We start from the raw sequence: 26,918 nt of genomic DNA, 5'->3' as shown, positions 1-26,918 counted from the left end.
AAGCAGCGGCGAAACGACGGGGAAAAATCTGGGCGTTAATCAAAGAAATCAAGCGAAAAAGAGAGAGAGAGAGAGAGAGAGAGATAGAGAGAGAGAGAGAGAGAGAGAGAGAGAGAGAGAGAGAGAGAGAGAGAGAGGAGAATCGAAGCGTAACGGAAAGCAGAGCTTTCGATTGGAATCGGCAGTGAATGAAAGCTCTAGCGGAAGGTTTTGTAAACCGAGAGTCGGCTACCGTTTAAAAGTCCGGGAACGTTGAGCTACTGACGTCCTCTAGTCCCTTTGTTCATTTCGATTCTGCTTTCTCGGTTTATATTGTTATTCGAGGGGTATTGTCGATAGACAAAGCAAGAGCTTGTAAATCGTCAAATACTTTTGACCTGATTACACAGACCCGTTGTTTTTACAGTAAATACAAAGGGTGTCAGGTAGTGATATGCCTGATGTGGTCAGACGATCCATATGATGTCTTTGGTGATAAAGGAGAAGCATATAAGCGGTTTTAACTTCGAAACGTCACTCGCTTCTCGAAGACAACAGAAAGTGTCGAGCTAGGAAAAATAATGGGTAAAAGTTGCGGCTGATCGGGTAATCTAAAGTTAGCTTTTTACTACAGGGTCCAGTTTGCAGCGCAAACTCGGACAAAGGTCACCGAGGTTATCATCTTAAATCCCAGTTCGATCGAAATCCTTTCCTTTACGATTATCCTCTCAAAAGTACACCTCGATGGCTGCGTAGTCGAAATCATAATTGTGTATCAGAGACAGAAACGGAATGAAAATCAGAGCTCATTAAGCTCACAACCGAATAAAAGCTCACGTCCTCCGTATACATGACGACGCGTATTGCGGCTACGATGAAAAAAACGAATTAAATGCACGCGCGCATCGTTTCATTACGCTGATAAAACTAACGAGATTAAATTGGCCTTCGGCCAAGGGCGTAAAACGCACACACTTTCCGATCCCCGCGGACGGAAAATTTGCGATGAAATTTTTTACAAGCCACCACGCGCGGCACACAGAGCCGCTTAGATTCATTACCATAATTAGAACGAACGCGTGCTCGAGCTCTTGCCGATGTTAATTATCGATATATGCGCGCGGGTGTAGCAGCGAATTATTTGCGGCCACACATACGGCCCGTGTTTGTGCGAGAATTCCGGCAGCGTTTCATTTCGCGTCAGTGCGATGTGTCTGTTTGCGGATGTAAAGCGTAACGGGAGCAGACGCAGTTTGATAATTTTCCGTGTCATTGGCTTTGGGACGCAGAGGACGCGTTTATGTGTGTATGTGTGTATAGAGGGAAAAGAGTGAATTACATGGATTGCCAGTTGTCAAATTGTGGTCGATCGAGATTAGATTTCTTTGCAGCGGACTTTACATAGAGGTGTCGACGTGTAAGACGAAGCGACGCCGCGTCGTTCGCTGGATTGACGCTCGCGCGGTGTAATACGCGTCCATAGCGATGAAATCAATCCGATTCTCGATTTTACCGAAACAATTCGACGGGGAAAATTACACGTACAGGCGTACTCAGGTCGGTCATTAGTATGCGATATTACCTCGGGAATTGCGCACTGCAGTCTCGGGCTCGGCACTTATTTGCGCGAGTGAGCTCGTTACGCGACTGATTGACGCGCAGACAGTGTGCACTTTTCGAAAATAAGCAATTTCCGCCGCGGACACTCGAGAGAGCTGTCGGCGTAATGAGTTGGGAGAACAATTGGCGAGAAATTGCCACCGAGAGGCTTTTAATTCACGGCGCGATATTTGATTTTCGGAATTACTTCTCGATTGGCACGAGCTTTTTCATCGCGCTGTAACGCTAGAACTTTTATAAAGTATATCGAGGTGAATTCCACGGTTATGGGAGCTTTGTTTACTGCGTGTATGTGTGCCGTATATAATAATGCTTTACGAGACATTAACTTTTAACTTTTCCTCGTAAATGTATTAGAAGTGGCCATCAAAGCTCGGAGCGAAATGCCAGGTCGATATTTCACAAAAAGTAATTTTGCGCCATTCGAGCTGTCCGTATAGATATAGGAGTAAGTGATTTCGTCGATTCGATCGCGCGGCTGAGCTATTTTCTAAATTTGCATCCGCGCAAAAAAGAGTCTATATACCCGACTGAAATTCCAATTCGATCAGCGTATTATAACGCACATCTATACACACAGATAAAATAGCAATTATACGGTTGTAAAGCTCTCGTGGTTGGTAAATTCATCAAAATCTCCGGCGTAAAAAAGCTCGCGCGCGTGCAGAACGCGTTGATTACGCGAATACCGCCTCAAAAAGCTGACCTCAAAACGCCGATGCTGCTGCTGCACGTGGAATTTCAATTAAATTCCAGCTGCCTAAGAATCCGCCTCGAAAAAAAAGAACCTCGCAATGGATCGCAATCAAAGCACACTTTGCGTCCCTTTAGCCTATGACGCATTCGATATTAAGCTCGAGCGAGACCCACATAAGCTCGTACTTGGCGCGCGCGCGCGCGGGAAAAGTGAACCGGGCAATAAACTCTCACTGCGTAGAGCTTTGGGATAATGTCAGAGGACGATGTAGTTTGCGCGCGTGTGTGTGAGCAAGGCTGCTTTTGAATGGCTGATGATGAGGGACTTTGAGCCACGTAATGGCCTTGTGACGTTGGGCCGTTTGAAATTCTCCACACGAGTTACACGCTGTTGTTGCTGTCTTTATGCGACTAAAATCGAAATTTCTTCTTTTTGTTACAGGTGAGTTGCTTCTACCTTCATATCCGACATACTTACACGTGAGTCGGCGCATGAATATTTTTAATCGCGTATAACGATTCATTCGATCATCGTAGTTACGATAGGCGTAAGAAGACTAACGATAATGGCGCGATTATAGATAGCGCACGCGTACAATGGGAATTCGAAATTACACGGAGATAATCGATGTAAAATTACAATCGGTACTCTGTAACAATGGCTCTTAGGAAAGTATGTAAAATCAATTTGCGTGAAAAAGTCTAACCAGGGAAGGAGAGAGAAGCTCGATCTATTATTCGATAGAGCTATTTCGGCGCTTTGATTTCGGCCATACATGGATGCTCATTCGCGGCATTGTTCTCGTTATAATTGCAGCAGGTAATAAAGCCTTGCATTTATGCCGGGGCGAGACCGAGAGTTGTTTAATTATTACGCGCCGTAATCAGGGGGAGCTTTTGAGGCTGGCACTATATATACACTCTCGCAGCTCTAAATCTCTTAAAGTGAACGTCCATTTCGTCGTATAAATAGATTCGTTGTCGCTGCGTAGTTTGCACTTCTTTTTAGCTTCGCTTTTTAGCTTGCCGTTTTTGAAGCTAAATTGCATTCCTGAATTTCAAAAGCGACGTCCTTTACGCTTGTAAAGTGCGCGCGTTACTCCGTGTTCTCGCTGCAGTTGAAAACACGTCCGCGCTCGAAGAAGTTTAGAATTACAGGCGTTTGTTTTGCCTGAAATGGAAATGGCCTTTTAGCTGCGAAATTATACGTGATGTACCTGTGATGTTTGATGAATGATATCCGATTAACAAGAGACTCCGCATTTTTCATTAGGCAAATGCGAAAATATTTATGCGACACCTTAGTTATGCACTGTCACATTCCGCTTTTCCAGCGGACCAGAGGAATTTCAAAGGTTGATATTATACGTGATATAAGCGCGAGCGCATCCTCAGCCCCGAGGATAAGACGTATAGGCGGGGGGAACATAATTTAAGAATATATCACTCTCGGAATTAATGTCAAGCGCGTGTGCGATACAAGGCAATAAAAATAGTTGTGCGTATAAGCCGATCGTAAATTTCGAGGTACGATAATTAATCGAAGTGAATATAATCGCGTAAAAAAAGAGACGGAAAATATCAACACTTTTATTATCCATTCGCCGCGCGAAGCAGCGAATTATTATGAGCTTGCTTATAACGTCTGCGCGTAACAGATGGCGCCGGTACGTGATCAGCTGATGCACCGACTAATGTACCGCCCTGAAAACATCATTCGACCGATATTTCAACGCTGCTTTTTTTAAATACGTATACGTAAATGAGAAAAAAACATGTATACGTAAATGAGAAGCTCAGCGAAAGCATCCGAGGGTAGACTCCTTCCAAGATTCCACGGGTTAATCATCCGACGATGGAGTCGCCAGACGACGACGACGCCGGTGATAGAACCCTCATACACATACACACACTCGACATTCCGTCGCCGGTATATTGAAATCGTTCAGGACGTGTCGGTGGGTCTGCGTAGTTTCCGAACATTCCCCCGATGTCGCCTCTGCGCGCATAGCTATGCGGAGGTCCCCATATACGCGCGGCTCTACGGTCTCGCGAGACATCTCGCGGAACTGTATCGGGGACACATTCCGCGCCGCAGCTCTGCCGATCGTCTCTGCCGATAGCGATGATGATGATGATGATGATGTCGATGTGCCGACACGGCGATCGTTGGAGATTGAATTTCTCGCGGTATTGCTGAGTTTTATTCCTTTTATCACCAACAACATCTTCCTCGCTCACTCTCCACCCACGCACCACCACAGGACGTGTAATTCCACCTCTCTAGCGAATTATTCGCGCAGGCGCACTACTGCGAAACTGGATTATTCATCGATATTACAGCGCGGCTACGCGGTGGCTTATACGTACAGCAGCGGACAATTGCGCCACTTAATTATGCAGCACCCGCGGATGCGGAGTTATTTCGCCGGGGGGATGCGCAGTCAGAAATATTATTTCACTGCGGTCTACCGGACGCGCCGAGCGATGAATTTATTGCGCGGCGACGCCGCGGTATTCGCGAGCGAATGTGTGTTATATGTGTGTCCGAGCGTAGTGGAATTCAACATTTTTAGCCGAGCTGCGCCATTTCCATGCTAATTCTTCGGAAGTTAAGTGCGACTCGTTGGTTGCGTTGAGAGGAATGTGGAGGAGGTATAGGAGCTGCAAACTCGGCATAATTTCGGCTATCGTCGATGGATAGAGGCTTTTGGATATTTAAGCGACATTGGATAATAATAGGTCGCTTGATCGGTGCTCGGTATAACCGAGTGTGGCACAATCCTCTCTGATTGCCTCGACGAATCAGCTGCACACACGCAGCGGCTATTAGCGACTTTATCATACGCGTCGTGCGTCGAGTGAATGAACCTGATTTGCCAGATCTGATGAATCAGCTTTTAACGCTCGCGCTGCACACATGGGCTACTCATTGTTTCTTCTCCGCATATCGATCGGGCGATTAATAAGCGGCCTCATATTTCGACAAAGCCGCTTTGGTCTATCGCGGAAGCTAGCCGTTGCGGTGATAAAAAAATTAACGTGCGCAAGTCTCATATCGAAGACAATCAGGTAGTTTGAATTTTAAAGCTTGACGGATAACCCGTGAGACCTTGCACATACGCTCAATGTAGCTTGAACATCGCGGTAAGCATCGTCGCTTGAAAACGTTTTACGGTGCGTCTGATTTTCATTTGATAATATGAGCAAAATCACTGTCTTTATTTTGGTGACGTGTGCGCTGTCGTTAATTTAATGAGACCGTGTAAAGCTTTTCCTGTTGCTGGTTCTGTTCCCCTTAGCGATGACAAAAATCATCGAATCTATCAACTTCCAGATAAACCGAAAGATCCTTCACTAGAAGATAGTCAAAAAAAGTTCAGGTGAATATTACTGTATATCGATTATACATAATAAAATGTATGAAATCTAGATTGAAATCCTATTGCTGTTCTTAACATTATTTTACTTTGTGATAACAGTATTAATATTGAAAGATTGTCCGACTCAGCTGGAGCTCACAATCGATTCAGAAGCAGTAAGTTTTGGTAGAAAGTATTTTCAGATGTCCTGAGGGTCTAGAATATAAATTTGATGCATACCGTTTAGTTGAGTAATGTGTATTTATAAAATATAACTAAAGAAATTACATAATATGTTTTTCTATTGATTTTTCAATAAAAACATTACACGCTCACAATGTCTACCACATGTTTTACCCATAAGTCTCAATATCATTCCGATGTAGGAGATGATTAGACGATAAAAATACCTACAAGTCATATTTATTTTTAAAACTCACATTGACTGCGCACCTTGCCATGTTTGTGTAATCAGTTAGTTTGTAATAAACCAGCTATTTGCATTTCAAAGTTGGATAAACAACTCGCGAGACTAACGGAAGGCTCAGTACAACTCGAACTTCGATGTTATAAGCATCATCGTTTAGGAAAGATTTACGGTGTGTCTAATAATTCTTCAATATGAGTAAAATTATTGTCTTGATTTTGGCGATGTGTGCGCTGTCGTTATTTTACATAGCGAGTCCGTGCGAAGCTAGTCCAGTTGATGGTGATATTTCCGTAAGCGATGAAAAGAGTCCTCAATCTGATCATATTCTGGACGAACCCAAAGATTCTGCGCTAGATAATAATGGAACGTCCAGGTAAAGTATACCTTATATATTTTCATGATAAAGAGATTGAAGTCCTGTACTATTCTATACGTTGTTTTCATCAGTGATATGGGAAATAGCACTGAAAATGGAAGAGCTTTATTCGATTTTCCAGAGGAAGGGAGAGAAGTAATAGTAGGCGATAGAAGATGTCCTGATGGCCAATCGTACCAATTTGGTTCATGTCGCGAAGATGAATAGTCTGCTGTATGTTTTTCATGTACATTGTGTTTTTCAATTGATTCCAATAAAAAGTTTACATAGATCAAAATGTCTACAACGCGTTTGACTTATTAGCCTCATCTGTCAAGGTGGGAAACGATAGAATTCAGTATAAGAAGCGGCAGTAAAATTAATATGCACGTTGATTACGTAAGCATCTTGCAAGGCGTGTGTCATTAATGTCCATTAGTTTGTTATAAACCAGATACTTTGAATTTCAAAGTTGAGCAAACAATCCTTTGAAACGTAGACGTTCAGTACATCTCGAACATCGTAGTTAGTATCTTCATTGCTTTAAAAATCCACTGTGTATTTCTGATATTGAATAAATATGAGTAAAATTCCTGTAATAATTTTCGTGACGTGTACAGTTTTCGCGTTTATCATCGCGAATCTATGCGAAGCCGGTATTGTAGGCGAAATTTCTGATGTTCGCGATGAGCCTGTTCTACCAAAAAATCTGACGTCCAGGTACTACAGCTTACTTTTTAGCATTTGTATTGGTGAACTAGATTTGAATCTTGTACTTACTGTTCTAAACGTTGTTTGATTAGTAGTATTAGGAATGACACGGAAAAACCCAAAACGTTCCCATATTCAGAAGAAGAAATAGATAGCTTTTCTTATCCAGGTTTTATTTTGGATAGTAATCCAGTATGTCCTAATGGACAAGCATATCAATACGGAGAATGTCGTGAAGCAGAATGATTCGTTTTGAAAAATAAGTTGCTTAAAACTACATGCCTGAAAAATTGTAACATTATTTTAATTTATTCAAATAAAACAGTTCACACAGCACCAAACGTCTACTACATTTCTTCATATTGATTTTCGTAAGTAAATTTCAGAGCATAAAATTGCAAAGCTAATTATCAATCGTCGATAACTGGGACATTAGCTTTCGAAGTTTGGGCACGTAGGCATCTCTTCTTCGTCCGCTTAATTAAACGCTCATTCGTCGGCCTGATTTTCCAACAAAGCTCGCACCAGAGAAGAATAGTGTATAGACAATGCTCTGTGAAGAGCGCAACGGAATCGACATTCATCGAGATCGTGGTCGGCGAGTGAATGAGGGCCAGCGACTGGGTCATGAATGAGTTGGAGTCAGGATTAAATTTACCGCTGGCTATTATCATCAGTACGCATATACAGTCGTATAATTTCACCATTGCAATCATTTCCGCAACAATCCAATCCACTCGATCGTCAAATCGACGTTCGTCAAAGTCGAAAAAATAGCTCTCTCCAGCGAATCGGGATTACGACGCGTCGTTAAATATTCCCGCGAGCAGAACTGCTAGGCGAATCTTAATGCGATTACGCGGGCGGCGCTTTCACCGCCGAATTTTTTTCGTTTAAAAATTCACGACCGAGCGCTCGAGCAGAAGAGACTGCCACTGGTAATTCTTGCCATAAGGATTTTCACGGATTTACACGACTCGCGTCTTGCCACGCTCGAGAGAACGAAATAATTTAATATCGTCCAAATTGAAATTTTTCCAAAAATCTCTAGCGAACCATCATCGACGTGTTCGACACGCGTAAGCTACCGAATTCATTACTCGACCGCAAAACTATTCCCCACAGCATCAAGCCGCAAATCCCTCATTCCAACACGCGTCTTCATAGTTATATCTCCAGCATACTCGGGGCTCCATATCATATCGAAGCTTTCAGCCGCGCATTCTCGGGCCGACGCTTCCATCTGCGCGTGATATTTAATTAAATTCCGACAACTCGCGGCCGGGGGTATGCCCCTCCGGAGAAGTGGCTTCATTCGCGCTGCGGCTGAGGGAAAACTTTGCTCGATAGTTTGCCGCTAGAAAGCCAGCGACGAGGCTCACGAGGCTCACTCCCGCGTATATGGTCGCGAGAAATGCAGTATACCACTTGCGGACATTTGGCTGGTCGCTTCGTTAGAGGCTCCTCTCGCGATAAAAGTGATCTTGTTAGGCCGCAGTTTGCGGCAAGTTTCGAGACCTTGGGCTCTTTTTGGATGGCTCTGTGATTGCTCGTATGGGCGCTGGGGTCGACGCTGCTGGAGTATTTAGGGACGAGTTTGGCGAAGGGAATGTCGTTACGGTTTGAGGAGTTTTGAGTGATCGAGTTTTTATTGGTTCTGGTTGTTTTACATAATTGAATCGTAGATCGGTGTATTCTTTTTCAATGCATCGGTTGCATTGGTACGAACACAACGGCATCGAACCACTGGCCAGGTGGAGTCGGGGGTGGGGGTATCGGTATTGGAAACGATCTTTTGAATTTGAGAAATTTGATTAGTTTCCAATGCTATGACAATTTTTGTTTTGATGGGAGAGGTACATACCGCTCAGATTCAGATGGCATGGACATCGGCATTGGAGGCGGTGCTAGATACGGCAGTGGAGGTGGTATAGGTCGTACGATATCGATCGAATTTGCGTCATCTTCATCTAATCTATTCGTCTCTCTGAATTTAAATAATATTATTCGTTTATAATAGATAGTGTATTGTTTAATAAAGCTGCTTACGCATTGTCCAACGGCGTGTAAATTTGTTTACAACACGGAGGCCTGAAATACGGCAAAGGTACTCGGTTGAAATCTTCATCGACATCTAATCTGTTCACATCTCTAAATTTTTAAAATATAATTCAATTGTTAACGTAGGAACATTGCTTTACACACTAATGCAAAATTGAATATAGTATTACGTGTCTATGTCGTTAATAACTTCAGCTTCACAACCGTTCCTGGCGACAAATAGACACAGAGCGCAGGCGAAAGAAAGTAACACTGATGCTTTATTCATTTTTACACTATAAAACGAATCCCGTAGTTGCAGACGCGGACTCTGAAACTCGATTCACACTGAAAAAAGACAAGCTTACACATCTTAATATACCGAGATGCAGTATCTTCTCACATCAATCGATGCTGGTAATCAAAATTCTTTTAAAATTGAATTTTAATTACCCAGGAAAAACCAGCTTCTCACAAATGCCACTTTATTCGCAATTTTTTTAATCCACCACAATCCACGATCGAACGAAGCAAGAAATTGTCAATTCGAACAGAATAGTACACAGCATAAAAATAGATACATCAAACCATCCGCACAAAACCGTTGATCGGTCTCGTACACTGGCGGCTTTTAGTCGCACGAATGCGGAAGGAATTTCACCTTATACCGTACGGATGCGTCTTTCGTTCCGCGCTTGCATCCATTGTCCGCGAAAATACGAATGCGTTGCTGGATCTCCCCCGGGAGAGAACTGCGGCTAAGCCAAATACCTTTCTGAGCGGAAAGATGAAAGTTTGTCTATCTCGCGCAGTCGATTTGGATTGTTGTGTGTGATAGCTGAGTTTGCGATCTCATTCGGATGGATGTACCGGAAAATACGTTTGTGTTTTATCTTTTAACTTCTATCGATGGATATTCCTTTAAAATCCTGTATACGAATTGCGTTTCTGTAATCGATTCTTCATTAGAAACTTCATCAACGTCTTCCTCACATAATCATTTTCGCGTTCGCCTTGTGCGTCTAGTCGCCAGGGACGCAGATGTTGTTGTAACACTAACCGTCGCAATAATTAGGTAATCTCGCATACCACGGCTTGATTGCCATATGCGCATAATTACAGGAACCGAGAGACAGAGATATAGTCTGGGACATAGGGAGGGCGAGGGATAAATTGTGTGTCCAACTTACTGACATAGTTTCACCCAGTTTGGGAGGACGTGCATAAGAAGCGTTTGTGTACTGCATACTGATAACGCATACGAAGATAAACTCGCCGTGAAAAACGACGATAAAAATATCCACAGAGTCATATTTATTTTCGATACAAAAGGCGATTATGCGAGTTTTTTTCTAAGAAAATAATCATCCTGTCAAGTAAGCATCATCAAAGCTCGTTAGTCAGCGAGAAAACAGGTATTTTACATTTTAAAACAGAGAAAAGAATGGAGAGAGAGCTTCAGTGCAGCTTTAACAGCACAGCCAGCATCTCCTCTCGCAAATTCGCGCTGCATTTCAAATTTCGTTTTAATATGAATAAAGTTCCTGTATTAGTTTCAATGACGTGTGCCTTGTGGTTGTTTAGCATTGCAAATCGATGCGAAGCCGGACTCGTTGGCAAAATTTCCTTCCGCGAAGAAATCACTCCTGGTGTTCGAGAGCATTTTGGAAATTCTACCTCGGATAGTATTCAAACGAGCAGGTACAATTGTCTTTGTAATCTTTTTGAAGATTTCGAATTTCGCACTGTATTCTTGTGAACTCTTGTTCAGGAAAATTAGAGATGTGATGGGAGAAGATAAAAGTACGGAAATTCCCTTGGAAGTCGAAAGTACGGAAGCCGAAGATCCAGAATTTTCCGATTACGCAGACTCGCTACCATCTTTTGCAAGCATTATAAAAAGTGAGCCAATGTGTCCTGGGGGCCAGTCCTACACACTTGGCTCGTGTCGCGAAATCGAGTAAACTGCGACGAAAAAGAAATTAATTATGTATCATCATTCCATTAGCTGTAATAAAATGTTCTTTCAAACCCCAACTCACGTATGTACCTTCATCTTGGAGCGCACAAAACACACAAGACTTTAAAAGTGCAAAGCATTTTGTCAACTGTCGGTAAGTGGGACATCGCTCGTAATTGCCGCGCCTCTCTACTGCGCGTAATCGCACGACTATGACAAATGGATCGTCGTTATCTCACATCCCAGATCTTAGGCGAGATTTCGCGTGTTAAAAGCAAAAGCCTACAAATCTAGCTTTAATTTTTTTCGGCTGATGTCTTCCAGAGAGTCTACGTAGGCGAGAGGATCCTTGAGAGTGTTTCACTCATCTCTTAGATTTATTTGCGATGGTACGCAATTTTTAGTTTCTTTGAAAAAAATAAAAAGAGAAACGCGTTTCAAGTCGGTTAAATATTGATAACGTTTTCCAGTAAGTGGTAGGTTACCGCACTAAAGCATCGTAAACATTTTTTCGTTGAGCGCTGCGCATAAGGGGAAAGACTACAAAAGACACGACGACGTTTCGAGGAAAAATGAGGGCTGGATTCCAAATGCGAGTTTCATCCAGTGCAAACATGGAACTAAAGAGGCGAAAGCATGCAAAAAGTGTATACGCTGTGAGGAGAGAGAAAAAATGCGCTTCTGCTGCGCAGAATCCGAAACATCCCTGCGAGGATCCGAAAAGTGCGCGCTTTGCATTGCGATCTCGAGTACAGTCGTCGGGTAAAATAAATTTTTCAAAAATCGCTGCGAAATCTAAAACACGCCCCCTACCGCGTATAAGCCATTCATCGTCGCTCTTTCGAGCGAACGAGCGGCAAAAGCGAGCTTTAGCTCGAGGGAATAGATGCCGCTTTACGGGCCAGCTCGTTAAAAGCCTGCACGACCCCGTTCGAGAGCACCGCGCAAAAACGAACCGGGAAAAGTACACATACATGTAGGAAGCATAATCAGAGAGCGGAGTTTTTAGATTTCGTCAGAGTTTGACTTTAGAAGAGAGAGAATCCTTTGAAGACCGAATAGCTCGAATACCTACTCGATCGACTTTTCTCGTTAAAACATTAGCCGCGCGCGCTTGGGGTTAAATCGTCTATTCAGCATCTCTCAGCTGCGCCGGAATGCACATCGAGGGGGTGAGGGAAAAAAAGGAAAATATTCCGCGCAACAAAGAGCATCAGCGGTGCGATTAATCCGGCGATGATGCGCGCATTCATGCGCCTCCCTCCGCCGGCCGCGAAACGTCGATAAAGCCATTATCACTTCTACCGGCTGGAGCGAGTAAAGCAGCAGTCGGTATATATACTCGCTTTTCTCTCTTTTATTTCCGTCTCTCTCCCTCTCCCCCTATAGTTTCTTCCGTTCTCCATTTTTCTCCGGGAAAGGGGAAGAATTCCACGACTGCGGTGGCGTCTTGGTTCTTCTTCTTCATTTTTTTCTCCGCAGAAGCGCTATCTTTCTCTTAGCCTTTCATGGCCAACGGCGTCTAGTTTTTCCTTGTTCGCTTCTCCCTTTTTTTCGCGTATAAAACGCAGGAATTTTTACCTTTTTATATCGTCGCTCCAGTTCTCGGCTTCTATTTTATCCCCGACGACGCGTAACTGCATTACGTCTGTGTACAAAGCTTCCAAGAATATTTGATTCCCTTCGATATTTTCGGAGCTTGTTTTTCATTTTTCTCAAATCGAACACAGAAGAAAGACGAGGAGACCGAGATTATCGCTTGAATTTTAATTTTTTCTCTTCTTCCGCCAGCAGCTCTTATTATACATGATGTACCATATAAATTTGAATAATCCGCGCGTAAAAAATCCTAAGCGCCTTTTATTGCAGCGCCATATACACCGCGTCGGTACGTGCGAGAATCCGGCGTTTAAAAATTCTTCATAAAATAGAGTATTATAACAATAAAAAAGTCGGAGTTACGGAAGAATACGAACGAAAGTATGACGTTCACTCATCGCTCGCGTCTCGATCCTCCGCGAGCGGCACATAATTTCACGGCGAATGTAGTCGCATTCCAGTACACAGCGTCTGGACTATATTAAGGATTCCGAAGGGGATGAAACGTGTTACGTGAGCTTCTCATTGTGTGTCGAATACACTTCGAATCTCGAAACTGGCATCGGATGCCAAGGCTTTCGATGTAATCGACATTTCTATTACGATCCATATTTACAAGCTTGATATTAACGAATCATCTCTTTTTCTGTTTCAGGTGAGTTATCGATGAAAGCTAGTACAATTTTCCCGGCAACCCGTGAGAGGGTAAGTAAATAGAATCTGTGGCCTTTGCCGCAATCCATGAGCGAGCTCATTCAATTTGCCTATTGAAGTATGAATGGAAAAAAAGCGAGAAAAAATGTTTGATCAATCGCACAGGCTTCGCAGTGGCCAATACAGAGCGAGAAAAGAAAATTGAAGGCGCAAGCTCTCGATTAAAGGCGCGTATCGTTACGGCACCCATTCAGCGTGCCAGCTGAATACCCTGCAAATTTTCAATCCGCACGCGCGCGTGCGATATAAATATTTCCCGAGAATTCACTTTCCACGCTCGTCGCGCACACAATTGCAGTTTACTTATATCCAAATGCATACACATCGCGAATAAATAAGGTATACCTACAAATTGGCTATAAAGCTACAACACCGAGAGCGCGGGGGAAAAATGACGCACGAGTCGCGTCTCTGAAAGACGATGCGCACAGGCGGGAGGGAATCTGCGGGCGGCGTTAAACGAGCATTCGACCGCTCCATTGAATTCCCCCGGCGGCGGCGGACGGGGAAAAATGCGAGACTGCAGCCGCTTGCGCCTGACGCTTTATTAAGTCTGAATTGGTCCCGCCGCGGAATAGAATGTCGGCATCTACTCCTCCTCCTACTGGGCGACGCCATTCGAGCTCTGCTGACGTCGCTTTGCAGCCGTCTTCCTGGCGACGGGCGATGCGTTTGATGTGTATAATAATGCCTTCGAATTGTTCCATCGACTCGTCTCTTATATTCTTTTGGTTAAGGACAGGATCGTAGAAGTGATTTCAGATTTCGAATTTCGCGAAAAAGTTGCTTCGAAAACTTCGCAGCCACAACAGCGAGCGCGCAAACTACATCATCATCAATAACAGCGACGAGCGGCGCGCGCGAAAATATCCTGTGATAAAGCGTTATGCCGTCTACTTGCATTCCTTAACTTTTTCTTTCTCTCTCTCTCTCTCTCTCTCTCTCTCTCTCTCTCTCTCTCTCTCTCTCCTTCTTTCAACTCCGATATTACGCAGCTCTTCCAAAGGGGGAAACTCGACTCGCTGAAGTTTCTTCATTTCGTCGCGGATTTGACTTCGCAGCACTGCGTGGACATCAATAGTACAGAGGCTGCTCGGCGCGAAGTTTTCGGTGAAAAACAATTCCCAAGTTTCTTCTTGCTTCGTTTCCCCTCTGTGTATTCATGGGCGGTAAAACGAAGTATAATGAAAACCGAAGCGATCTTCGCACCGACGCAGTAGTGTTTCGCTCGATTTAGGACTACTCGCTTGCGACGGCTGCGTAATCGTCGAGAGCACAGGGTATGTGTATAGTCACTCGAGCAGCACGAGACGCATAATTACGAGGCTGACGCGCGAGCGATTATGAGGCTCGAGTTTCGCGATCGATTTTTGGCTTCGTAATAGCGTATAGTGGAGTCGAACAATAGACGTCGTTGTGTAACGCATATCAATCCGCGATTTTGTTATCTCTTATACACCAGGCGCGCACGTCTGGGAAAACTAGACGTCAGATCACTCGTCTCACGCATCGTCGACGTCGTAATTCTCGAGACGATAAAGAGGACAGTCTATATGAGCGGATTTTATCGGCTTCACATGTACGAATATCCTCGACTAATAATCTCGAGCTTTTACGACGGACGCGCGAAAAATCGTCTCGAACGAAAGGCTGCGCGTTTATATCGGGGCAGTTATCGGCGCGTCTTGTACTTCTACTTCTGCGTGTCTCTGCAGATGGACGTACGTGCGATGGAAAATTTTCGAAGCTTTACGAGGTCACTTCTTCCCCGAGTAGCGAACAATAACGAATCGAAGTTTTCCAACAAAAATAAATTCAATCAATCGCTTGAGATCAATAAAACGAATAACCGCATTTTTCGCAGCATCGGCATCCGAAACTTTTCTCCTATCCATAATAACACGCAGCGCATACCGTCCAGCGCTTGGCCGTTAATTAACAAAGTCAGCCCCGGCGAATTAACGAACTTTCCCATAATCCCTATCGGCCAGTAGCGCGCTGTTTCAACAATCCACGAGGGAAAGTTCGATAATTCGGAAATTCGCTGATTCTCGCACGCGCCCCGCCGTCGACAACTCGAGCGGAAAACAAATTTGTATTGCCACGCGCGCGCGGGAAAATTCGAGCTTTTATTTGACTTTACGCGCGCTCGAGCGGAAAACGGATACGGACGGCGAAGAAAATCGCGTAGACTGAAGATTATCGTATGCATGATTTAAAAAAAGTAAATAAATAAACGACCCACATTCCCTTCAAAGCGAAATAATCCACGTCGCGAGACAAAAACTCGGAAGAGCCATTCTCGGCGCTTCTCTCTCGCTCTCTCTCTCTCTCTCTCTCTCTCTCTCTCTCTCTCTCTCTCTCTCTCTCTCGAATAAACGACCTCGTTCCTTTCTCGCATACGTGCGCTCGCAGCCTCTCGGATTTCCCCTCTGAAATATGCCGAGTCGGCGCATTGTCCGATATTTTTTAACGCTGCGACGCGATGGATTTTCGGAATTGAAGCAATTTGGATGTGTGTGACTCTCTCGGACGCAAAAATAAACTCGACAAATTACTCCGGCGCTATAGTACACGAAAGCCCTATGCGTCTCTGGAAAGAAGAGAAACTCACGGAGATTAAAGTGCAAACAGCGCGGAAGGAAGGAATCAATTACGGCTATCGGCCTAATGGCGTTAATCCGGCTTAGATTAGAAGCGTGAAGAAGAGAGAAAGAGGCGCAGCGCAGCGTCGAGTGGTAATTCTTGTTATCGCTCTCTTTATTTTCGTCCCCCTTTCGCTTCTTCTTTTCTTCCTTTTTCCTGTCTCTCTCGCTTGCGAATAAGAAGAAGAGAATATAACGGCGCCAGTAGCTGAATTAATTTTCATTATTCGCGCGATGCGACGATGCTCGCTTTTGAAATGCAAATTCTTCGATAAGCGCTGAGAAAAGCCGCGGCTTCTTTTCCCAACCTGTATAAAATAATAATACGGCGACGGACAATTGAAAAGTTTTACCTTATATAGCCGCTCGATTAATACTCACGCATACTCGATCTTAATTCGAGGCATTCTCGGCATCGTCAAGACCGCTCTGACCATATAGTAGTATCGCTCGCGTCCCACTATATACTTCAACACGCATTACCGGCCGCTCGCTGCCACCGCATTAGCGCGAATGCCGCGGCCGATATAGAAATCTAATAGCGAGCTTAAAACGTCCTACTTACTCATTTAGCCCGTCGGTGCACTTAGGGCCGTTACACAGCGGCGGTGGCGGCCGATAAAGAGAACGCGATTTGCAGCGAGAGAGCCGGGCTATAATCTCCTCTTGACGCTGCCGCCTAGCTGTGTGCGGAATCCGAAATCAATAGGTTGCGGTGCGTTAGCTGTGCTGTACTGCTATCCATTATGTCATCTAGGAGGCCGAGCTTGCGCTAATAACTGATGAGCTTGATTTCGCGCTCGTGTCTGTGTGTACGTGTGTGCAGAGGTGCCGGAGTGGATTGATATCGATGAATCGGAAGGTGAGAAGGTATCGAGGTCCTCTGGAAAGTCCCTGGAAAAAATCTACCGAGCAGTAGTAGCATGGACCAGTGGTACGTGTAGTCCCTCCTCCAACCCGTTTACAGTCGGGTGAGTTCGGGGACGCGTTATTGTTTTCGGCGTGGCTCGCTTCCCTAATTCTCCCTCTCGCTTTCTCATTGGCAGGATTTCTCTCTCGATGTTCGCCGCGCGACTACTGCTATTGAGAGACTCGACCATTTCGTGCGTCAAATCCGCCTCCTCCACAGTTGTGTGCGTGTATGTCGACGGGGTTAAAGCCAACCGCAGCCGATCGACGGAAGCTCACACGCTATATATACTCCGGTGTATGCTGCAGGACCCCCTGCTCTCCCGGTAATTGTTCGAGCTTTGTTAATGCCGGACTTGTCCCCGAGAGAGAGAGAGAGAGAGAGAGAGAGAGAGAGAGAGCTCGTTGTTCGCGGCGATTGGGCTTGTTGGTTTTTCTCGCTACTCTGATTTATGTGACGCAAGCTCTGCAAGCCAAATTCACCGTTTTCTTTCCCTCTGCATCTCTCGCCTCCCTCGCAAGCACTACACGTACATACGTACGTGTAAGCTTTCTCACTTCTAAGAGCCAGACGGGGGGCTAATGGAATCCAGAGTCTTCGCACGGAGGATGCATTTTACGCTCGTTACCCCGGCGGCCTTTAACGAGGCTAATTGGCGCGCAGCCGCCCGTCCATTAAAGTCGCGCGCGACGCTGCGTGCACCGCGCGCTGGGCTGTGTATATCTGGGTAGATGCTGTGCTGCACCTCCTCTCTCTCTCTCTCTCTCTCTCTCTCTCTCTCTCTCTCTCTCTCACTTCCCTTGATCGTGTCTTACGCGGAGAAGGTGCAAAGGCTTCCAATTACACGAGCTTGCAAGACTGAGAGCTTGTAGCTGCCAAAGAACTTCTGCGCAAGAGCTTGATATAAGCTTGCGGACAAAAAATAAAGCTCTGAATACACGTCGGAACGATGCATTAAGCGTAGTCGCGGACGTGTTCGTCATGCACACACACCGACACAAACAACGTGTCCTCCCATACACACTCGGCTCTCGAGCGGCGCCAGCGTCAAGCCGGACACCGAGAGTAGCGAGAGCAAACAAACAGCACAACCGACACGAGAGGGATGTATATCGCAAACAAAGCCTCAGTCACTCGACGAGAGAGCGAAAACTCTCCCTCTCGGTGCGACAAACGGTCGACGCTGTTTGAAAATGACCGAAGGAGATGCCGCCGCTGAATCTTTGTCTTTTCGGTCTCAGTCGCGCAGTGTTTGTGTGTTCGAAGCGAGTTTAGCGCATAAGGGATCGTCGACACAATGGGAATCGTGTTATCACGCGACGCAAGCACCGTGAATGCCGCGACTCGCGTTTAGTATATAATAGTCGCGAGAAACTTTGTCCGTCGGTCGCGTTATATTTCGTAAAACGAGTTTATTTAGCCGAAAACAATTTCAATAAACGGGGATCGAAGCGCTTCTCGCGAAAGCTCGCAAGCACACACAGGGATATGCGCTGCCAATCCAATACATCCGATTGAGCACGTACTAGAGGAGAAGAGAATGGCCGGGAATTAGAAGGCATTTCGCGGGCGATTTGACCGATCAGCTGGATAAATAGGACTCTCTCACCGCACAGAGAACCGCACTGGCATCCGGCTTTGATTCGAGCGTAATTTTTACACTGGTCTCGTTCCCACAAGCCATGCAACTCGGAGTGGGGAGCTTCTCGTAGATCCTAACGACGCGCCGGGCGTACAGTCATACGTATGCATTACGCGGGCGGTCTCGCGTTTCCATACGGAACGACAAGCATAGAGTGAGCCCGTGTCGACGACAACAAGGCGCCGGCTTTGCTCAACGAACCGTCAATTACACTGCGCCACTGCGAGACTCGTGATTGATATCTACACTCGCAATACACCTTCCTTACTTCGCTGTGTGTGTATGTATTTCATTTTACGGACGACGAGAGCCGTTTCGATTTTCAGCTATTATTCCCATTTATTACGCCGTAAGTGCGCATATTTACGCAGCATATAGCTATGCAACTCGCCGCGGGTGTATAGCTACGGGTACGTACGCTTTATCGAGTTCCCGTCAGGTGCAGCGGCAGGCAAGAGACAGACGCGGCGCCGCGCGATAAATTCCAGCCGCTCGAGTGGAAAGATTTTTCTCCGTCTTCCTCCACCTCCTCTTTCTCTGCAGTGCTTATCGCGGGAATTTTCTATTTCTCTGTTTTAAGCTGCGAGTCTGGAGGCGAGCATTTTTCGATTCCGATGCTTGGCTTCTCGCTACACTTTCACGCGTCGTTAATATCCATCAGAGCGATAGGGTAAAATAACGGCCGCATCGAAATTTCAAAATTGCCGCTACGAGCTTGCAGCAGCAACGCGGGAAAGACAAACGTCGTTAATCATGGAGGCGAGCGACTGGAAATCGTTCGACGTGGATTAAGCTCGCTGTCTGCACTGCTCCGGTTATACCAGGCTGCGCCGGAGTTCGATCCTACATACACAGCCACACCCCCCACTCCTGCACCTGTCCGTTACATAGCCGCCAGATTTATTAAAGCTCCGAGATCCACGCACGCGTGTGGGCGTCGCTCGCAGCGCCGAGGGTTGCACAACTATAATACTGCTTTTTTCTTTAATTTTGCGTGTCTTTGTCGGGAAGAATCTGCGGGATCGGTTAATTGAACGGCTGCGAGCGTCGCGATGACGTCGCTGAATCGACGGACAGCCGGGGGGTAATTAGGTTGATTAATGCGGACTCGCTATGGTTTACGAGCGCTCGAGTCGAGCTATATACTCGAGACAATGATTGTAATGTTCGTTGAATTTAACTGATTATGTATAGGTAGCGCTGGATACGCGTGACGGGAAATTAATCGTTTCCGCGAATGGAACTGCGAGCGATCGGAACGATTAAAGCGATTCGTTGGGAATAGCGGCGGTCGATTGACTTTTTCTGCTGCGTGTGAAACGAAGTAAATAGATGCAAATTACTCAGATTGAACGAGTAGATATACTCGTCAGGATATTAATTTTGCATCGCGGCTATAATAGCAGGCCGCTATGGGACGTGAATTATCGGCGATTTTATATTTATAAAAATAGCCTCTCGTCGACTCTACAATACACGCGAGTAAATCTACGCCAGAGCTTATTTAAAAATAGCCGCCATTAATAAGGCACGAGGCGCAATTTTCAAGCATGAATTATTAATCACGAAAATAAATTGAGTCGCGCTGAGCTAAAAAGTCGAGTGTACGAGAGCACATTAGCAAAACGTTTCTGGACGCGACTGTCCGTCCGAATCTTAGTCAAATCTCGCTTAATCCCCTGTACACAGCGTATTGCGGAGTAAAAGTATAATCCGATTAGCGTTTTGCGCTCTGCGCCAGCTGTACCGCGTGTTTATCCAGGCGTTCGCTAAATATTCACACAACACACACACACACAGAAAGAGAGAAAATCGACGCTGTGTCATCGTGAAAAATTAACAAACTCCGATAAGTATAAGTACACACAGTCGATCGAGTGAGAAAGCGGACCCGAAGAAGAAACAAAAGAAGATCGAAGCGAGGAGGAGAAAAGAACGTTTTAAAACTTTCCCAGCTCTCTATCTTATACTTTTCGAAAGACCGCAGGCGGCGCTTTGCCAGCGCGGCTATAACGGCCCCCGACGACGGCTGTATATAGTGTCAGGCTTCAGTTTACGTCAACGTCCAACTGATCCGATCTCTTTACGCCTCCGTCTCCTTTGTGCCGTGATGCTCTTTCGGTCGCTGCTACTTTCCGTGTTCCCGCACCGATATATACATATTGTTATACAGGCTTCTTAAAGGAGACCGCGCGAAATCGTACTCTTAAATATTTCGATCGACCGAGCCGAATTTCGGAGTATAAATTACGATGGCCCTGACCGTTCACCCTATGCATACACCCGCCGTTTCCTACATTGTCCCTTGTAATCGCCGGACCGATGAAGGAGTCTCTCTCTCTCTCTCTCTCTCTCTCTCTCTCTCTCTCTCTCTCAAGCGACGGCCCAATTACGAGAAGACTACGAGTACAAGTGCTCGTTTCGCGCACGCGACGCTCCCGCTCCTATATCTATGCATAATGACGGGCTGCTGCTGCTGGCGCCCGGTTATCCTGAGATTTCTCGTGCGAGCTGAGTATCAGCTATAGGTATACGCGTACGGCTGCGCATATGTGCGGTCAGACTCGGGTAGATACGTTATACGGCTTAATCGCTACATTCCGACGCGAGAGGAGGAGCTGCTGCGGACGCTTTATGAGGGCTGTTATTTTTCGGATGTGGGTTAGGGGAGGGTCAGCTGTGTGCGCGATTGGAGAATCGAATTTCAAGTGGTTGATGTAAAAATGTCAAAAAAAGCAGATCATACCTCGAGCATCGCCGGAGAATATAGCCTCGGGAGATCCGGTGAAATGCTTGACGCTTCCGGGAGGCGATAAAAGAAAGTCGGAAGAGGCGAATGAGAGCCGCGCCACCTCGAAGCGCGGCGAAACTCGAAATTGAATCGGAGCGAACTTTTCGCTCCATTTAATTACCGGCTCTCGTGGCTCTGTCTATCTATACACTACAGCTATACACACCGGGAAGAGTCGAGCCAAGTGCCGCTGCAGCGCCATTTTTCTCCCCCGGAACGCTTCAGCCTCAATAGCAATTTCGATGTCCTCGAGATATAATGTCGAAGCCAGGAGCCGTGAGTATACTCCGTGTGTATGTGTGTGCTCCAATCAGTGATTCGATTACACTTGACATGTCGACTACAGTGGCCCGACGCGCGGCTCTCTCTTCCTTTTGTCGATTTCAAAGGGAAATACTCTGGCTCTCTTTTCTTTTCTATTCTTCAGCTTGCGAGTGTGCTGTATCGAAAATATCGTCCCGCTGCGTTTTTTGAAAATTTATTCGAACGACCTCGCGAGCAATTTTAATTGCCGACGTCGTCGTCCTCCTCTTTTTATCTTAATTGGATCTTGGCTCGTCTCCTTGACTGCGAAGCTGAGAGAGACCCAGAGAGAGAGAGAGAGAGAGAGAGAGAGAGAGAGAGAGAGAGAGAGAGAGAGAGAGAGAGCAGAACTCATTTGGAAAGGAAAACAGGCTTGAGGTGCCGATGTTGGCCATCGGAGTGTCTCAAAGCTCTCGTCGTGTTGTAGTTGAGAGTCTGTCGACGACAAAGAAGCGCGAAAGCGTCGAACTTTTCCTTCGAGTGGACGTTTAATTTGTACGAGGCTCTGAAGTGCATAGGGCGCGAATGTTTGCACTGACTCCCTTTCCGCCTTTTTACCTGGAAGTTTGAACTCCAGATTTGCTTTAAAATTCATACGGATCGAACGAAATATTTTTAATAATCTCGTACGTACCTTCGATACGAGTAATTTTGCGGGAAAACAAATTGGAGCTTGCAAGAAAGCTGCACTTTCGCTTCGCTCTTTCTCCGATCCGTTCTCGAAATCCTTAATTAAAAGCATCCGCGCTGCAGCTTGTAAAAAAGCGTCAATTAATCATTCATCCCTCTCCGTGTCTTTCTGAGAGAAAAAATACAACGAAAGCCAAAGCTTCCAGCAAAAACAGGGACACAAAAATTAGCCTTGTAGAGTCGAGATTAGAAACCTTTGGATGATGAGACGAAAAAGGGGCAGCGTTATATGTATAGAAGACGCGGACAAAACATTTTCAATCAAGCGGCAATAAAGCTTCCAATTTTCCAATGCCCGAGAGGAGAAAAACCGATACGCTCTGTGCGGCTCTGCAGTCAAGCTCCGAGTTCAAGCTTTCGCGAGGAGACTGCTGCAGTAGTTGCGTTCGTTTGCTAGAGCTTTTATGGGCGACGGTTGTAACTAGGAATTGCTACTCGAGTGGGAGCTCGCAAGAGCTTTTTTCGGGCTCTTTTACCCTGCGAGCCTGTACGAAGGAATTATGGGATATGTGTTATTTTTCCAAGTTTGCCGATGGAATTTTACTCGATTTTCCGAGAGACTTTTATGGGTTAACGCGTTTACGTTGCCCAAAGCTTTGATACAGCTTGTTTACTTTTCAACCTTTTCGAAATTATTTAATCCGGCTTCGAATAATTGTTGCATAAATCGCAGCTACGTGCCTTCGACGTCGCGTTTGTGTTATCGTCAAGAGTAATCAAACGATCATATTTCTCCCGTCCGAACCTGATTCTCCGCGTGGAGTCAGTAATTTACTTTTAACGAAGCGAAACTTTGCCAAAGAATTTGAAATTCATTCACCGACGTATAACGCTTTACAACGCGAGTCAAAGTCATCGATAAATAACTTACTCGCTCTGCAAAGTTTCGGAAATTTACGCCTGCATAAATTCCAACTCGCGACTCTCTCTCTCTCTCTCTCTCTCTCTCTCTCTCTCTCTCTCTCTCTCTCTCTCTCTCTCTCTCTCTATTTCTCCGTGTATTTCAAGACTTGCAGCTTTCGAACTTTCTTTGATGAAGTCTAGCGTACAACCTTGATTTATATTCCCTGCTCTTAAAAGCTGTCGTATAAAAGCGTTCTCTGCTTTCGAGAGCTTTCCGATGTAATCGTTCAAAATTCAATCCATCCATACGTTTGCTAAGCCACTTCTCGAACGATGAATGAACGCATTCATTCACACAACGTGCGGACACTGCATCATAACAGCTCTCGTACTCGTTCCCAGAAATCCCTTATCTCCCCGAACCCATACGCGCGTAGGAGTGAGTCACGCACTCTGCGACAAAGGAATTAATCGTCATCGGCAGACTATGTGCCATATAAGGCGCGGGCACGTGAAACCAAGTTATAGTCCGCGTTTTCGTTCGGAGTAGCGGCCTTTACGATAATGAGAGACTCGACGCGGCCGCAGTCGTGAACCAGCCTCCGTCGGGCAAAAATCACGCCGGAGCTTAATTTTATCGCCGCTACCGCGTGAGTGCGTAAAACTGTTCATCGTCCCAGTGCGCGTGTGTGTCAACGGTTCTGTGATTAAAAACCACTAGCTCTTTGTATCTGCCTACAACAGATCTAGATGAGCAAGCGGCACGAGCTTCTGTTCCGGCGCATGAGCAAGCTCGCCGAGAAAACAATAAGAGACCCGGATGAAAAGGAAGCCTCGAAGAGTCGCGATTCCGGTCAGAGAACCGAAGCATCGAGGCATAATCACGAGGAGGAAACAAAGCTCCAGAGGTCGGACGAGGAAATGGAATCGTTGAGACTCGACGAGGCTGCTGGTGGTGCTGTTGCTGTTGCTGTTTCTGCTGATGATGATGATGATGAAAGGAAAAAGCCGAAGAAAAACGGGACGGATACGAAGGTCGGGATGTTCGATGTGGGAAAGTATTTCGAGGAGAAAAAGATCAAGGAACGTGAATTGACCAGGAAGAAGTATAAAGGTCGACCGCCTAAGTGTAAAGTTTGCGGCTGTCGCGGCGTGAGAAACGAGAGGGAGTGTCATAATGAGGCATTACTTGCTTGAGAAGAAGTAGCCTCTGGACTCACAGACTACGTTTAATTTTTTAGTTTTTTACTTTTTCTTTTTTTTTTCGTTTAAAAAAAGCTTTCTCAACAATCAATTAATCATAGCCGTGTAACAATCAAAACAACAGTTTCTCAAGCATCGCGCGATAAAAATTAAAAAAAAAGCGCGAACATTTTCACCGACGAAAGAATGCGCTCGGAGATTTCCCGAGGAAATTGGAGAGGATTCCAAGCGGCAAGCGAGGCCGAAGTTCTCTCGCGAACAGGAGAAGCCGAAGCCGAGAAGAGTCGGGAAGTTATTTCGTTAGTTAATTCTTCACTTCGCGGAAGCGCCAAGTGCAAAGTACCTAATAGCGAAGTAATTGTGCGACCAAGTGGCTCATCATCCGGAAAGTTTCTCATGACATCGGACGACATCTCAGGTAACTCCCACTTTTTCAAAGCGAAACCGATGCGACAGTCGTCGTCGAAATTCCACAGTACACACGTATAACAGCCGATAGCGGCCACTTGCTCGAGATAAGCGTAGGAAGCGCAGCCGTCCGTGTGATACCTCGATGAGATGACCTCCTTCAATGCGCGAGCACAGATGCACAATAGCCCGAGCGTATGGCCGATGACGCGAGCCGTTAAGCGCAATATGCGCCCAGTCGCTGCGTGTTATTGCTGCGAACGGGGTAATGCTAGCCTCTCGTTCTGGTTTATGGCTGAGCTTGCGGCTGCTTATTCGAGATTTTTGACGGCTGATTGAACAGCCTCGTTATACCTTTATGAAACGGGAGAGAAAAAGCGAGTCGATGATTCATTCGAGGTCATGAATTTTTCACGCGTTACGTCTCGCTGATGCGTTTTTTCTTCATCTCGCGCGAGAGGCGTCGAAATTATACGGCAATCTTTCACGCTCGCAAGCTCCGTTAAGTACTCCTCGGCGTAAAAAAAACTTAGGAAACAAAGCGCATAATTAAAACCGCGCGCTGCGCTAATTGAAAAATCGCAAGCTGCAAGCTCGGACGGCCGCTACAACTCGATTAAGCTCGCCGTGTACATCTGATCCGCAAGCGCAATGAAAACTCCAATTAAACAGCAATCAAGCTTCCTCTGTAATGACTCCAGCGGCGGCGGCAGCCGACAAAGCTCTAAACAAGAAAATAAAAATTCTCTCCAGCTAATCATCGCGAGAGGCATCTCCCGAGAGCTGAATCGCGCCCCGGTACAAAAGAAGCTATTCCGCCGCTGCTGCAGCGCCAAGACGGAACGCCCCGCAGCGCATAGCTCGAACTTCTCATTGTTGCGCGAGTTGAGTCTCTGAGTAAAAGGAGAGAGAGAGAGAGAGAGAGAGAGAGAGAGAGAGAGAGAGAGAGAGAGAGAAGCGCGAGAAAATCATTGCTCGAGGGGAGAACGAACTACTTAGGTACATAATCCAGGGAGCGTCTGTTTCCTCGCGCTGTAGCGTGCAAGCTCGTTGGTAGTATTTTTCCAAGTTTTCAATATTTCCATTCGCGCAAGCATTATTCTTGTACAGAAAGAAAAAACGGAGAGGGAGGGATAGGCTCCTTCGCCTCGGGCCAATCTATCACTTAATGAAGTGCACGTGTTTACAGGAGCCCAGTCCGTATCCTCCCAAGATCCCTTAGTCGCTCGAGGCAAGAACCTTCTCTCTCACGCGACTTTCATTCCAAGTGTGACAAAAGTCGTGCTCGTCGCTCTCTGCTGGCCCGAGGAAAGTCCGAGAGAGCTTGCAGCAATCGGCGTTACAGGCGAGGAGCTCGTAAAGCTCCGCCGATGCTTTTCTATCCGATTAATCGGAGCAATTAAGCGCCGAGTGTTGACCACGGATATGTAAGAGGCCTTAATTAGATTGCCGAGAGAATATAGTTGCGTCGGAGACAAAGGATCCGGGGTGTTCGCTTGTCTGGTGTTCTGGACAATCTGAATTTCGTACTACTGTTTGATATAACCATGTTGGCATTGGCAACGAATAAAGAGCGAAAAATACTACCTACTGAGCTTTGCGCGAATGTATAGTCGGTGTATTTGCGTAGTCTTGTAATTTAGCAAACTTATTTGGATTGTATGGATACAGAGTTCTCTGGCACAGATATCCAATTATTTACTCTTCCTAATGTAAAATAAGCAGTGACTTCGTACCGTCGTCTCATACACCTTGGAATTCCAAATTTCGAAAGCGGAAACTTACGCAAACAGAAAAAAAACGCATATATTCCCAGTGAAAAGTCAGTATGAAGCAGAAGAAGTATAAACTCGGTTACATACGTATGATAAAATCAATTTTTTTTTTCACTCTCTCAAAGCTGGCTTCGAGTAAAAATGTCTTTCGGCATAAAGCGAGCGCATAAATTCGACCCAAATCGTAAAAGCACAAGGTCTCCCAGCTGAATCTATCCTCTCCGATATAGCCGAAATAAATT

At 45.7% G+C, this 26,918-nt stretch overlaps 4 protein-coding genes and 1 long non-coding RNA gene across 22 annotated transcripts in view; 4 read left to right on the top strand and 1 right to left on the bottom strand.

Annotated features, from left to right (window-relative positions):
- Positions 1-26,918, top strand: part of LOC107981128 (complexin) — a 175,370-nt gene that overhangs the window by 77,029 nt on the left and 71,423 nt on the right. The window lies entirely within an intron of this gene.
- On the top strand, positions 5,275-6,744 carry LOC100678292. Its single transcript, XM_003426593.5, has 2 exons — positions 5,275-6,460; positions 6,535-6,744. The coding sequence occupies exons 1-2, from the start codon at positions 6,279-6,281 to the stop codon at positions 6,668-6,670; spliced, it is 318 nt and encodes a 105-aa protein (XP_003426641.1). The 5' UTR covers positions 5,275-6,278; the 3' UTR covers positions 6,671-6,744.
- On the bottom strand, positions 8,775-9,622 carry LOC100678654. 2 transcript variants are annotated; one of them, XM_003426479.5, is made up of 4 exons: positions 9,385-9,622; positions 9,203-9,304; positions 9,018-9,140; positions 8,775-8,945 (listed from the first exon to the last, which is right to left on the bottom strand). In XM_003426479.5, the coding sequence occupies exons 1-4, from the start codon at positions 9,480-9,482 to the stop codon at positions 8,855-8,857; spliced, it is 414 nt and encodes a 137-aa protein (XP_003426527.2). In that variant the 5' UTR covers positions 9,483-9,622; the 3' UTR covers positions 8,775-8,854. The 2 variants fall into 2 exon arrangements, with proteins under 2 accessions (XP_003426527.2, XP_016841358.1); XM_016985869.3 differs by having other exon boundaries at positions 9,018-9,128; positions 9,385-9,553.
- On the top strand, positions 10,405-11,234 carry LOC100678318. 2 transcript variants are annotated; one of them, XM_003426594.4, is made up of 2 exons: positions 10,405-10,894; positions 10,965-11,234. In XM_003426594.4, exons 1-2 carry the CDS (start codon positions 10,638-10,640, stop codon positions 11,155-11,157), a joined length of 450 nt encoding a protein of 149 aa, XP_003426642.4. In that variant the 5' UTR covers positions 10,405-10,637; the 3' UTR covers positions 11,158-11,234. The 2 variants fall into 2 exon arrangements, with proteins under 2 accessions (XP_003426642.4, XP_016841357.2); XM_016985868.3 differs by having other exon boundaries at positions 10,643-10,894; positions 10,974-11,234.
- LOC116417592 overlaps positions 13,407-26,918 on the top strand; it is a 31,559-nt gene continuing 18,047 nt past the window's right edge. Inside the window, exon 1 of the long non-coding RNA XR_004227843.2 lies at positions 13,407-13,457. This is a non-coding gene — a long non-coding RNA (uncharacterized LOC116417592). The remainder of the gene's footprint in view (positions 13,458-26,918) is intronic.

The sequence above is a fragment of the Nasonia vitripennis genome, chromosome 5 (assembly GCF_009193385.2).
Source record: "Nasonia vitripennis strain AsymCx chromosome 5, Nvit_psr_1.1, whole genome shotgun sequence".
NCBI lineage: Eukaryota > Metazoa > Arthropoda > Insecta > Hymenoptera > Pteromalidae > Nasonia > Nasonia vitripennis.
This window is presented reverse-complemented; position numbering and strand designations above follow the sequence as displayed.